The following is a 12,364-nucleotide window of genomic DNA, read 5'->3' on the forward strand; positions in this document are numbered from 1 at the left end:
TTTCCTCAATACAATTTAGATAGTATAAGAAAATAAATAAAACACAGAGAAAGACTCATATCATGTCGATAAGAAGAGTTGACTAGTAATATTACTGTAAACTGCTGTGACCAAAAACGAATAGGGGATTGAATTGTGTGTGTGTGTGTGTGTGTGTGTGTGTGTGTGTGGGGTGGGGGGGGGGGGTGATGATCTGCCTGTCCTCCCTTACGTCCTCAGACTCAGAGGAACCTCCTTCTTTGGGGATGAACGCAAAGTTTTTAGACAGGGGGCAGGGCTCTGGGAGGAGCCATAGGGAGGACGATGATGCTGATTGGAGGGGAGCTCAAACACACTCAACCCGCACACAGACTCCACTTTCCTTTCTTTAGTCGAAGATATAAAAGGTCTCGCGCGCCTCTCAACCAGCACATTTCTTCGAGGTACTACTCCAGAAATAACCTATGTCAGGCCGAGGGAAGACCGGCGGAAAGGCCAGGGCGAAGGCAAAGACCCGCTCATCCCGTGCTGGGCTCCAGTTCCCCGTGGGTCGTGTCCATAGGCTGCTACGTAAAGGCAACTATGCTCAGCGTGTCGGTGCCGGCGCTCCCGTCTATCTGGCGGCTGTGCTCGAGTACCTGACCGCTGAGATCCTGGAGTTGGCTGGAAACGCTGCAAGGGACAACAAAAAGACTCGTATCATCCCCCGTCACCTCCAGCTGGCCGTCCGCAACGACGAGGAGCTCAACAAGCTGCTGGGTGGAGTGACCATCGCTCAGGGCGGTGTTCTGCCCAACATCCAGGCTGTTCTGCTGCCCAAGAAGACCGAGAAAGCCGCCAAGAAATAAACCTGCTTCATTCGTTTGACAAACCCCACAAAGGCTCTTTTAAGAGCCACCCACTGTTTCAATTTAAAGAGATTTTCCCCATTACTTAAACATGTACATTTCATATAAACTCATTTTGTCATGAGCATATGAGGCATTTGTAGGCAATGCAATACATGTACGTTGCATGGATCGAGCCTCAGTTAATTCAGCATTGAAAGCTGATAATTTATCCAACAAATTGATTACATTCGTGTTAAATATTGAGACAAGATGCCTTAGTCAACAATTCAATATAACTGGGCATAACGGTTTATCTTGGTGTATTTAATTGTAGGATTAATTGACTTTCTATTAAAAAAAAGCATAATACATGGTCCATGATCTTTGAGCACATTGATATAATTGGAAAAATTAATTAGAGTATGATTTTACTATTATGCATACATAATCTTTATACAACAAAGCATCCTTGTGTCAAGTGTTGTTTTGTCACTCAAGTGGACATGTTTGTTTCTTCTCATCTCATATGACACACAATGTATTTTCAGTTTGCTGGAAAGTGGTATTCCATAGTATTTATCTATTACAGCAGCTCCAGTGTGAAGTGTTCCCCACCAATCGGTAGAAAGGGACTTATGGTACCTCCCCAAAGAAGGAGGTTCCTGACGACTGACCAATCATAGAATGACGGCGTCTTGCAGACATTAATAAAAGGCAGCCGTTTGCGCTGTTTTCACATTCTGAACTCAACTAAGCCAGAACGAGCCATGGCAAGAACCAAGCAGACCGCTCGCAAATCCACCGGCGGTAAAGCGCCCAGGAAGCAGCTCGCCACCAAGGCGGCTCGTAAGAGCGCGCCGGCAACCGGTGGAGTGAAGAAGCCTCACCGTTACCGCCCTGGCACAGTGGCTTTGAGGGAGATCCGTCGTTACCAGAAATCCACCGAGCTGCTGATCCGCAAGCTGCCCTTCCAGCGCCTGGTGAGGGAGATCGCACAGGACTTCAAGACCGACCTGCGCTTCCAGAGCTCCGCCGTCATGGCGCTGCAGGAGTCGGCCGAGGCATATCTGGTCGGTCTGTTCGAGGACACCAATCTGTGCGCCATCCACGCCAAGAGGGTGACCATCATGCCCAAAGACATCCAGCTGGCCCGTCGTATCCGTGGAGAACGTGCCTAATCTTTCCGTCACTGTCAAACCCCCAAAACGGCTCTTTTAAGAGCCACCAAATGTATTATTTGAAGAGTAAGAATTCCCTGCTTATTAGGGTAGACTTAAACACTGTCCATTCACACACGTGCAATATTACGTAGGAATTGTGTTTCTAGCACGCTCACAAGGCAAATCTATGTTATTTACACGAACAAAACATTTAATAACCAGCATAATTTCTCAACAAAATATGAATCAAGATGTTCATTGTAAACTAACCGTTTGCATATGCAAAAGTGGTCCTTTATCTCCGTATTGGGGGCAAAATGACTTTCCACCTCCGTGTTAAAGGCATGCAGGTGAACGGTTGAGATTAAAGAATCAGATCAAATGTCAATAATTCCTAACCTGAGTGGAGTAAAATATAATGCAAATATATTCATTGTCATAGCAGATATCGCTATAGATTATATACTGACATATACATTCCTATTATGAAAATACATTTTTACTTCCAAACTACCATTATTTGACATGTAATTAAATTAGCTGGGCTGTAAGCCCCATTTGTTTTGTCTTAATTTACTCACATATGACAAGGTACAGACGTATACGTTTTGATCATGTGACCTTTAACTCCATAGACCAGTTTGCTTAGTTCTGTTAAGACACGGATCTTAATCATCAGTTAAACAAGTTCTCATCGATGACAATTAATCACATAATTGATCGATCCTGAATGACAGTGCCAAGACAATATAAATAGGAACTCTTTTGAATAAAGGTGTGGGTGGCTCTTAAAAGAGCCTTTGTGTTAAACTGGTTGTGGTGACTGGTGAGGCTGTTTACTTCTTCTTTGCGGCTGCCTTCTTGGGTTTCGCCGCCTTGGGCTTTGCTGCCTTGGGTTTGGCTGCCTTCTTTGCTGGTGCTTTCTTAGTGGCTGGCTTCACCTTCTTGGGACTCTTAGCAGCCTTCTTGGGGCTCTTGGCTACAGCTTTCTTGGCTGCGGCAGGCTTCTTTGCCTTCTTGGGAGATTTTTTAGCGGCTGCGGGCTTCTTGACTGCCGCCTTCTTGGGGGATTTCTTTGCCGCTGCGGGTTTCTTGACTGCAGGCTTCTTGGCTTTGACTGCTTTCTTTTCAGTCTTCTTGTTGAGCTTGAAGGACCCAGAAGCACCGGTGCCCTTGGTCTGAAGCAGGGTGCCGTTTGCTACCAGCCTCTTCACAGTGTTCTTAACGATGACCTTCTTCTTGTCCACGTCGACGCCACCGGCGGCCAGAGCCTTCTTGAGGGCGGCCAGAGACACACCGCTCCTCTCCTTGGAAGCTGTCACAGCATCGACGATGAGATCCTGGACGCTGAGACCGTCCTTCTTGGGTTTAGCGGCAGCCTTCTTCTTTGCTGCTTTGGCCGGGGCGGCGGCAGCTGGAGCTGGGGCGACTTCTGCCATTCTCTTCAGTATCGTATTTCAGATGCACTGAACTAAAGTCTAGAGAGACTGATGGTGAGAGAGGAGGAGGGGGTGGAAGTTAAAGGATGTGTGAGAACCATGCAGACTCAACCCACTAGGTCAGTGCTCTGTGTGCTGCAGAATACTGGGACACTTGTGTTTTCTCTACAACTAAAAACAGATAAAATACAGACTGAGAAATATATTGAAGTCAAATAACAAATGGAGCCGATAGCAGACACGGTTCACTTCATAATCAAATCACGTGGAGTGCCGGGTACTCCTGTGTTTTGTTTGGAGACGTTAAAAACCTCACATATACACCATTACAAGGAGAGTAGTTTGCCATCTTTTCCCCGTCACTTGGCTTTTAAAATACTTTTAATATAGAACAGCTAGTTTCATATTTGCTGCAGGGCAAGTTTTGATGGCTGGCTTTGAAATAAAAGTAAAACTGGTCGTCTGTGCCAAAGGTTTTTGTTTTAAAATTGAAACTTTCCAGTGTTGGCAAACACAGCACTGCTGTTGGCCTGCCCTGTGGCATGAACACAGAGGACATTTATCTGACTCTGCTAAGCTCTTGTTTTGTTCATAATTATAAGAAACCTGACACGTTATAGTTCATTTCACACTTACATTTATGATTAATATTTATTCAAGGACGGCCAGTAAAGAGCAAGCTCCACGTTTCCAATGGTGCCATTCACAAAACACATTTAGGAGAACAGGCACAACAGACACAAATAAACACCAAATAATGAATCATCATTTTGTTAAATTACTGTACATCGGCCACATTGATACCTAAAAGAACAATGCCATTGTGCTCTCTTGGGTTTAAATCCTATTAGTAGAATTAAAGTAAACTGTACTGCCATGTGCTTTTCCTAAAAAAAAATCTAATTAAGCAATCAATCAATCATAACTTTCTTGTTAACTATAGTTTTTATTTATTTAAAAAAAATGTATAAAAGATTTAGACAAAAATACCCATTATGTATAAGTTAAAAAGAAATCCAAACTAATTCAAGTTAAATAATAATAAGCCATATAATTAAATGGGAGAAAACACTTCCGTTTTAGTTTCATCCCAACCTTCCCTCTGTATGCCTAGGTATCCAATAGATTGCTGAGTAAATTGACACACAGCCAGCATAATAAAAAGCGCTATATAAACTCTTGTAGCTCTTGCTATAGTACATCTAGTTTAGAATAAAGAATTTAGCACAAATGGTCTCAATAGTGTGCGACTCCCTGCACAGCAGTGCACACCCACAAAGGGAGTCTTTGTTTCTGCCGCTAAAATATAGACTAGGGATAACGTATAACCATTAGAGTAAATCTATACATTAATTGTACTAGTTCTATTCCACGCAAATTGAGTCAAATTGTAACACTAAATGCATATTTATATCTAAACATTCTAAATGCATTATTGCTACTAATCCGTAGCCTGGCTCCAGCCAATAGACCCGCCCACTCTCTGATTGAACTCCAGCGCAGAGTCTGAAATCAGGCTAACTAATCCGAGATGATGTTCGTTGCAGGCCATTTAAACTTTAATGTGCAGCGACTTTCGTTAAATACGTGACTGCCCGTTTGCTTAAAGAAATAGTATGACCTAGTTACTCACATTACAATAATAGAATGAACTCTTGTATTAACAGTGTGGGCGGCTCTTAAAAGAGCCTTTGAGTTGTTGGTAGATCAAGTCAGCATTATTAACCTCCGAAGCCGTACAGAGTGCGTCCCTGCCTCTTCAGAGCATAGACAACATCCATGGCGGTGACGGTCTTTCTTTTTGCGTGCTCGGTGTAGGTGACGGCATCACGGATCACGTTCTCCAGGAAGACCTTGAGGACACCGCGGGTCTCCTCGTAGATCAGACCGGAGATACGCTTCACACCGCCACGGCGAGCCAGACGGCGGATAGCGGGCTTAGTGATTCCCTGGATGTTATCACGAAGAACCTTACGATGACGCTTGGCGCCTCCTTTTCCCAGTCCTTTTCCGCCTTTACCACGCCCACTCATTTTTAAGCTTCAGTTCAGTTGAAGATTCAGAAGCGAATGCCTGCAGAGCTCAAAGCCATGCCTTTTTATCTGTGTTCTGAGGACGTAAGGGAGGACAGGCAGACTGCTCGGCACTGGGCGGTGCCAAAACTGCAGACCCTTCCCCCATTCACACAGCACCAGCTCTGCTTTCTTTGTTCTCACCAACGGCTAGAATCTGGATTTTTTTTTTGTGCATGCATGTTGAGCTCAGCTGAAAGTTGTATGCCTAATATGATGATAATTATAGGTAGGTAATTATAGTTTGAAATGATAATTGACGCTTATTATTCAGCATTATGTATAATAATTATCCCATGGGAAACCAAGCACTGAATGCATAGATCCCCCATATATTTGAACATATTAAATCAATCCCTATCCCTACCCCAAAACTAACCTAAAATAATGGCTGACCTTAAAATACATTATGTAGGTGCCTCCTGGCCCCTCTTTTATCCGTAAATATATAGCTATGACTACTGAGTTTTCTTCCAATATTTTGTTGTGTGCGTTGCTTATGAATTGAGTGCAACCGACCACAATGGAAACACAGCCCCTGGATCAAAGTATTGTTATGTTTAGCACAACCCCTAGTGCTACCTGTAGTAACACACGTTAATGTTATTAAATCAATCAGCATGTCTCTGATCAGTTTAGACTTTAGAGTACCACATTTCAATAGCCATTAAAAGTTGATAGATAGACAGATAGATAGATAGATATATATAGGCTACCTTTATTATCCCACGGGTGAAATTATGTTACCCAGAAGGTCTGCCATTCAGGGCCACCACGCTAAAGAATGTTGTGCCATTTGTATTCAAAAACATTGAAAGAAAACACAATCTCAATTGAAACACTCTGTGTGCGTGTGTGTGTGTGTGTGTGTGTGTTTGTGTGTGTGTGTGTGTGTGTGTGTGTGTGTGTGTGTGTGTGTGTGTGTGTGTGTGTGTGTGTGTGTGTGTGTGTGTGCGCGTGTGTGTGTGTGCATGCGTGCCACGTGCGTGTGTGTGTGTACATACCCCACCCCTTGTGGAGTGCGTGTGCGCGTGTGCGCGCGTGTGTGTGTGTGTGTGTGTGTGTGTGTACAGACCCCACCCATTGTGGAACACGTGAGCAGTGCTGGACACAGCTGAACCTAGTACACCAGCTCCAAGTAACCCACTTCGTTTGCTCAGAAAACAAAGGTCCTTTTAAGGGCCGCCCATATTTTCGAGAAAGAGTTGATCATATCCTTGATATCAATAACAAATGAGAGAATGAATTGTCACATTGACATGATGAATACAGTCAATTTTAGACATTAGTACATATTTGTCAAATTAACACGTTATGTATCCTTGTGCATTTATTTGTATTTTTATTATAATGGCACATGTATCTCATGAGAGAAGAGGTTTCTTACACCTAACATATTTTGTTATACATTGCATAGTACAAATATATAAAGTGCATATGAAGAGGAAAGTCTTCATTAAAACACACAATTCATGTGGGTGCTTTAATTCAGCAACCACAATATATTTACAATACAAATTACAATTTGAATATTATACAACTTTTGTTGGTCATCTTTGAATATCATTCATGTTTTGAAGATGGGCCATTTCCATTTTTGCTATTATTATAAGGGTTAAACTAATAGGCTATACTTCATTATGGGGTGTGCTAAGACCCAGAATGATATTTGGCCATTTCTGTGTCAGTTAATTCCACGTTGAACAGAGACATACTGGAAGGGCAGCAACTTGAGTTGCCTGTATGACAGGGCTTATCAAAGTGGGTGCTATGGCACCCTAGGGTAGGGCTGCCAACATTGGGCTGCAAGAATCCAGTAGATTACCGTACAATTTCAGCCATTAAAATGCAACAAGTAGGCATACAGAAATGGGTTTGATGATTGTAACCATTAACTAGAAATACTGTTCCTTCGAAACAGTGTGGACTCGCTTCCAACCCAACAAATAGGATACTTTAAGGTATACTGTAAGGTACAGTACCTTACAGTATTGTACTGTACCTTACTATACTGTACTGCACCTTACTGTACTGTACTGTACTGTAACTTACTGTACTTTACTGTACTGTACCTTACTGTACTTTACTGTACTCTACTGTAACTTACTGTACTTTACTGTACTCTACTGTACCTTACTGTACTGTACTTTACTGTACTCTACTGTACCTTACTGTACTGTACTGTACCTTACTGTACTATACTATACTGTACTCTACTGTACCGTACTGTACCTTACTGTACTGTACTCTACTGTACCTTACTATACTGTACTTTACTGTACTCTACTGTACTTTACTGTACTCTACTGTACTTTACTGTACTCCACTGTACCTTACTGTACTTTATTCTACTTTACTGTACTTTATTGTACTTTACTGTACTCTACTGTACTTTACTGTACTCTACTGTACCTTACTGTATTGTTTTGTACTTTACTGTACCTTACTGTACTTTACTGTACTCTACTGTAACTTACTGTACTTTACTGTACTCTACTGTACTGTACCTTACTGTACTTTACTGTACTCTACTGTACCTTACTGTACTGTACTTTACTGTACTCTATTGTACCTTACTGTACTGTACCTTACTGTACTATACTATACTGTACTCTACTGTACCGTACTGTACCTTACTGTACTGTACTCTACTGTACCTTACTATACTGTACTTTACTGTACTCTACTGTACTCCACTGTACCTTACTGTACTTTATTGTACTTTACTGTACTTTATTGTACTTTACTGTACCTTACTGTACTTTACTGTACTCTACTGAACCTTACTGTACATATTCTATGTGTTCTAGAGGTGTATATTGAGTGCATATACTGTAGGTTAACAATCCCAGATCACATCTGTCCTCCACTATGTCTATAACCAAGGCGTTCTTCTATGTGGCCACTCCAGACTGAGGAGTGGAGCATGACTTTTATTGTGTTTGTGGATCTGATTTGAAAATGCATATCTCCCTGAAAACCAACAACAACCACTAATACGGCTGATTGTCCCTGCGGGTTCTAGGATATACTGTAAATCCCATTGCCCGGGATCCTAAAACCTTATTCTTTTTAAGTAAAATTTCTAAAACACTACAAAACATGTCTCAAAGACAAATACAAGCAAACGTCTCCACAGTAACACAGTAACAGTTGTGTGTGTGTGTGTGTGTGTGTGTGTGTGTGTGTGTGTGTGTGTGTGTGTGTGTGTGTGTGTGTGTGTGTGTGTGTGTGTGTGCGTGCGTGCGTGCGTGCGTGTGCACATTGTAGATCAACTTCATAGCAGTATTAAGTGGTCCATCTATGTTTTTTATTAATAATAAAATCTGCAAAGTAACAAGTAACTGAGGCTGTCAAATGCTGTATTTATAGTAGAGTATATGTAACAAAAATGGAAAGTAGAGTAAAAGTACCTCAAAATTGTACTGTAGGTACAAGTACTTGTATATACTTGAGTAAATGTTCTTGGTTACTTTGCAGCACCACAGAACAGCCAATGACAGACAGGCCTTTAATCACAGCTGTCTCAATCAGTAGAGTGGAGAGGGACATTTATAGATATTTGTAGTTTTAACTCAGAATATATACATCACAAAGCTTAGATATTTGGATCAAATCAGAGAGCAGACCTGTGTGAACGCAATGATATAGATAGCATATCTGAAGTGTGAACACTGCAGCCACAGCGCCTTAACATAAACATGGGTCTATTATCCTTCTCTCCACTCTGTCCCCACTCACTAAACCCATTGGAAATGCATTGGGTGCTTAAAGTTAAACATTTTTATTTTTTATATTTATACTACAAAACATTTCAAAACCAAGAATACAAGCACACTTGTCCTCAGTAAGCTGAACACATAAAAAGTTGAATGGTGTTGAAAGGTGTAAGTGTTTAAGAGATGAATCGCGCCAAAGTTTTGAGGAGATACTGACTGATAGATAAATAAATAATGAAGATAACATACGTGTGCTCGCCTTCCAGGCGAGCCCACAAATACTGTTCCTTCGAAACAGTGTGGGCTCGCTTCCAACCCAACAAATAGGATACTTTAAGGTACTGTAAGGTACAGTACCTTACAGTATTGTACTGTACCTTACTATACTATACTGCACCTTACTGTACTGTACTGTACTGTACTATAACTTACTGTACTTTACTGTACTCTACTGTACTGTACCTTACTGTACTTTACTGTACTCTACTGTAACTTACTGTACTTTACTGTACTCTACTGTACCTTACTGTACTGTACTGTACCTTACTATACTGTACTTTACTGTACTCTACTGTACTTTACTGTACTCTACTGTACTTTACTGTACTCCACTGTACCTTACTGTACTTTATTATACTTTACTGTACTTTATTGTACTTTACTGTACTCTACTGTACTTTATTGTACTCTACTGTACCTTACTGTATTGTTTTGTACTTTACTGTACCTTACTGTACTTTACTGTACTCTACTGTAACTTACTGTACTTTACTGTACTGTACCTTACTGTACTTTACTGTACTCTACTGTACCTTACTGTACTGTACTTTACTGTACTCTATTGTACCTTACTGTACTGTACCTTACTGTACTATACTATACTGTACTCTACTGTACCGTACTGTACCTTACTGTACTGTATTCTACTGTACCTTACTATACTGTACTTTACTCTACTGTACTTTACTGTACTCCACTGTACGTTACTGTACTTTATTGTACTTTACTCTACTTTATTGTACTTTACTGTACCTTACTGTACTTTACTGTACTCTACTGAACCTTACTGTACTTTTACTGTACTCTACTGAACCTTACTGTACATATTCTATGTGTTCTAGAGGTGTATATTGAGTGCATATACTGTAGGTTAACAATCCCAGATCACATCTGTCCTCCACTATGTCTATAACCAAGGCGTTCTTCTATGTGGCCACTCCAGACTGAGGAGTGGAGCATGACTTTTATTGTGTTTGTGGATCTGATTTGAAAATGCATTGGTTGTGATATCTCCCTGAAAACCAACAACAACCACTAATACGGCTGATTGTCCCTGCGGGTTCTAGGATATATACTGTAAATCCCATTGCCCGGGATCCTAAAACCTTATTCTTTTTAAGTAAAATTTCTAAAACACTACAAAACATGTCTCAAAGACAAATACAAGCAAACGTCTCCACAGTAACACAGTAACAGTTGTGTGTGTGTGTGTGTGTGTGTGTGTGTGTGTGTGTGTGTGTGTGTGTGTGTGTGTGTGTGTGTGTGTGTGTGTGTGTGTGTGTGTGTTTGTGTGTGTGTGCGCGCGTGCGTGCGTACATTGTAGATCAACTTCATAGCAGTATTAAGTGGTCCATCTATGTTTTTTATTAATAATAAAATCTGCAAAGTAACAAGTAACTGAGGCTGTCAAATGCTGTATTTATAGTAGAGTATATGTAACAAAAATGGAAAGTAGAGTAAAAGTACCTCAAAATTGTACTGTAGGTACAAGTACTTGTATATACTTGAGTAAATGTACTTGGTTACTTTGCAGCACCACAGAACATCCAATGACAGACAGGCCTTTAATCACAGCTGTCTCAATCAGTAGAGTGGAGAGGGACATGTATAGATATTTGTAGTTTTAACTCAGAATATATACATCACAAAGCTTAGATATTTGGATCAAATCAGAGAGCAGACCTGTGTGAACGCAATGATATAGATAGCATATCTGAAGTGTGAACACTGCAGCCACAGCGCCTTAACATAAACATGGGTCTATTATCCTTCTATCCACTCTGTCCCCACTCACTAAACCCATTGGAAATGCATTGGGTGCTTAATTTAAACATTTTTATTTTTTATATTTAAACTACAAAACATTTCAAAACCAAGAATACAAGCACACGTGTCCTCAGTAAGCTGAACACATAAAAATTTGAATGGTGTTGAAAGGTGTAAGCGTTTAAGAGATGAATCGCGCCAAAGTTTTGAGGAGATACTGATTGATAGATAAATAAATAATGAAGATAACATACGTGTGCTCGCCTTCCAGGCGAGCCCACAATAACCATCCTTTAATGAGTTACTTGGGCTATAGGTTGGGAAAAATCCATAATTCAACTCAACATTACACGTTAGTTAGTTGATCTTCATCGGGCCTTCTGGTCCTGTTAGTCTTTTCAACTGACCTCTGTGTGCCCACTAGAGGACACACAACCAACGTCGCAATATGACGAGTGAGCTGCGCCTTGAGGTGTATTGCAACAAAGGCGAAGTCAGAACTCACCACGACACCACCACACACATGTTGCTGATACCAAATCCAGGAGAAATTAATCATGCTATAATGTATTTTTCCCCAAGTTTGTACCTTGCTCTAATCTCTCACTGAAGAGCACATGTGACAACAGACAAACAAAACAAATGGAGTCTATATTCCAAAAGGTTAAGTAGTTTGTTCTCACTTGCATCTTCTAAGCTAGCGAACTTCATGCTATTTTGTTTTGAGCTATTCTAGTGACATAGGGATAACAAATTACGTACATTGAATCCAACCACTTCCAATCCATGTATTTATTGCAACAAACACCAATGATGAATTACATACAAAAACTGATAACTGTGCTGTTAACAATTACTGCAACTTAAGTATTGCATGACTTCATTTGTAGTTTATAGTATGACTTCTTCTTGTGTCAATGAAGAGACTGAATTAATAACAAAATAAACTCCCTTTTGCAACTTCTCCAAGGAAAAGACAAGGAAAATATGCAGGATTGTACTGAAGAAAGGGTGAAATAGAAAACAAACAATTTATTTGACAGTTAAGTATACAACGTTATTTTCTGTTACAGGAATGTCAGGGTAAGCAATAAGCATACTGTATTAAAAATCTCACAA

The 12,364-nt window shown here is 40.7% G+C and overlaps 4 protein-coding genes across 4 annotated transcripts; 2 read left to right on the forward strand and 2 right to left on the reverse strand.

Moving 5' to 3' along the window:
* Positions 1-443: 443 nt before the first annotated feature.
* On the forward strand, positions 444-827 carry LOC308284053 (histone H2A-like; the record flags this gene model as incomplete). The annotated part of the gene is made up of 1 exon (XM_080724591.1): positions 444-827. The coding sequence occupies one exon, from the start codon at positions 444-446 to the stop codon at positions 825-827; it is 384 nt and encodes a 127-aa protein (XP_080580717.1).
* Positions 828-1,576: 749 nt separating this feature from the next.
* On the forward strand, positions 1,577-1,987 carry LOC308284050 (histone H3.2; the record flags this gene model as incomplete). Its single annotated transcript, XM_080724588.1, has 1 exon — positions 1,577-1,987. One exon carries the CDS (start codon positions 1,577-1,579, stop codon positions 1,985-1,987), a length of 411 nt encoding a protein of 136 aa, XP_080580714.1.
* An 818-nt stretch (positions 1,988-2,805) lies between these two features.
* Positions 2,806-3,408, reverse strand: LOC308284042 (histone H1-like; the record flags this gene model as incomplete). The annotated part of the gene is made up of 1 exon (XM_080724580.1): positions 2,806-3,408. One exon carries the CDS (start codon positions 3,406-3,408, stop codon positions 2,806-2,808), a length of 603 nt encoding a protein of 200 aa, XP_080580706.1.
* Positions 3,409-5,129: 1,721 nt separating this feature from the next.
* On the reverse strand, positions 5,130-5,441 carry LOC308284072 (histone H4; the record flags this gene model as incomplete). The annotated part of the gene is made up of 1 exon (XM_080724610.1): positions 5,130-5,441. One exon carries the CDS (start codon positions 5,439-5,441, stop codon positions 5,130-5,132), a length of 312 nt encoding a protein of 103 aa, XP_080580736.1.
* Positions 5,442-12,364: the final 6,923 nt, after the last annotated feature.

This window comes from Nannobrachium achirus (assembly GCF_963921795.1).
Source record: "Nannobrachium achirus genome assembly, chromosome: 4".
Lineage (NCBI taxonomy): Eukaryota > Metazoa > Chordata > Actinopteri > Myctophiformes > Myctophidae > Nannobrachium > Nannobrachium achirus.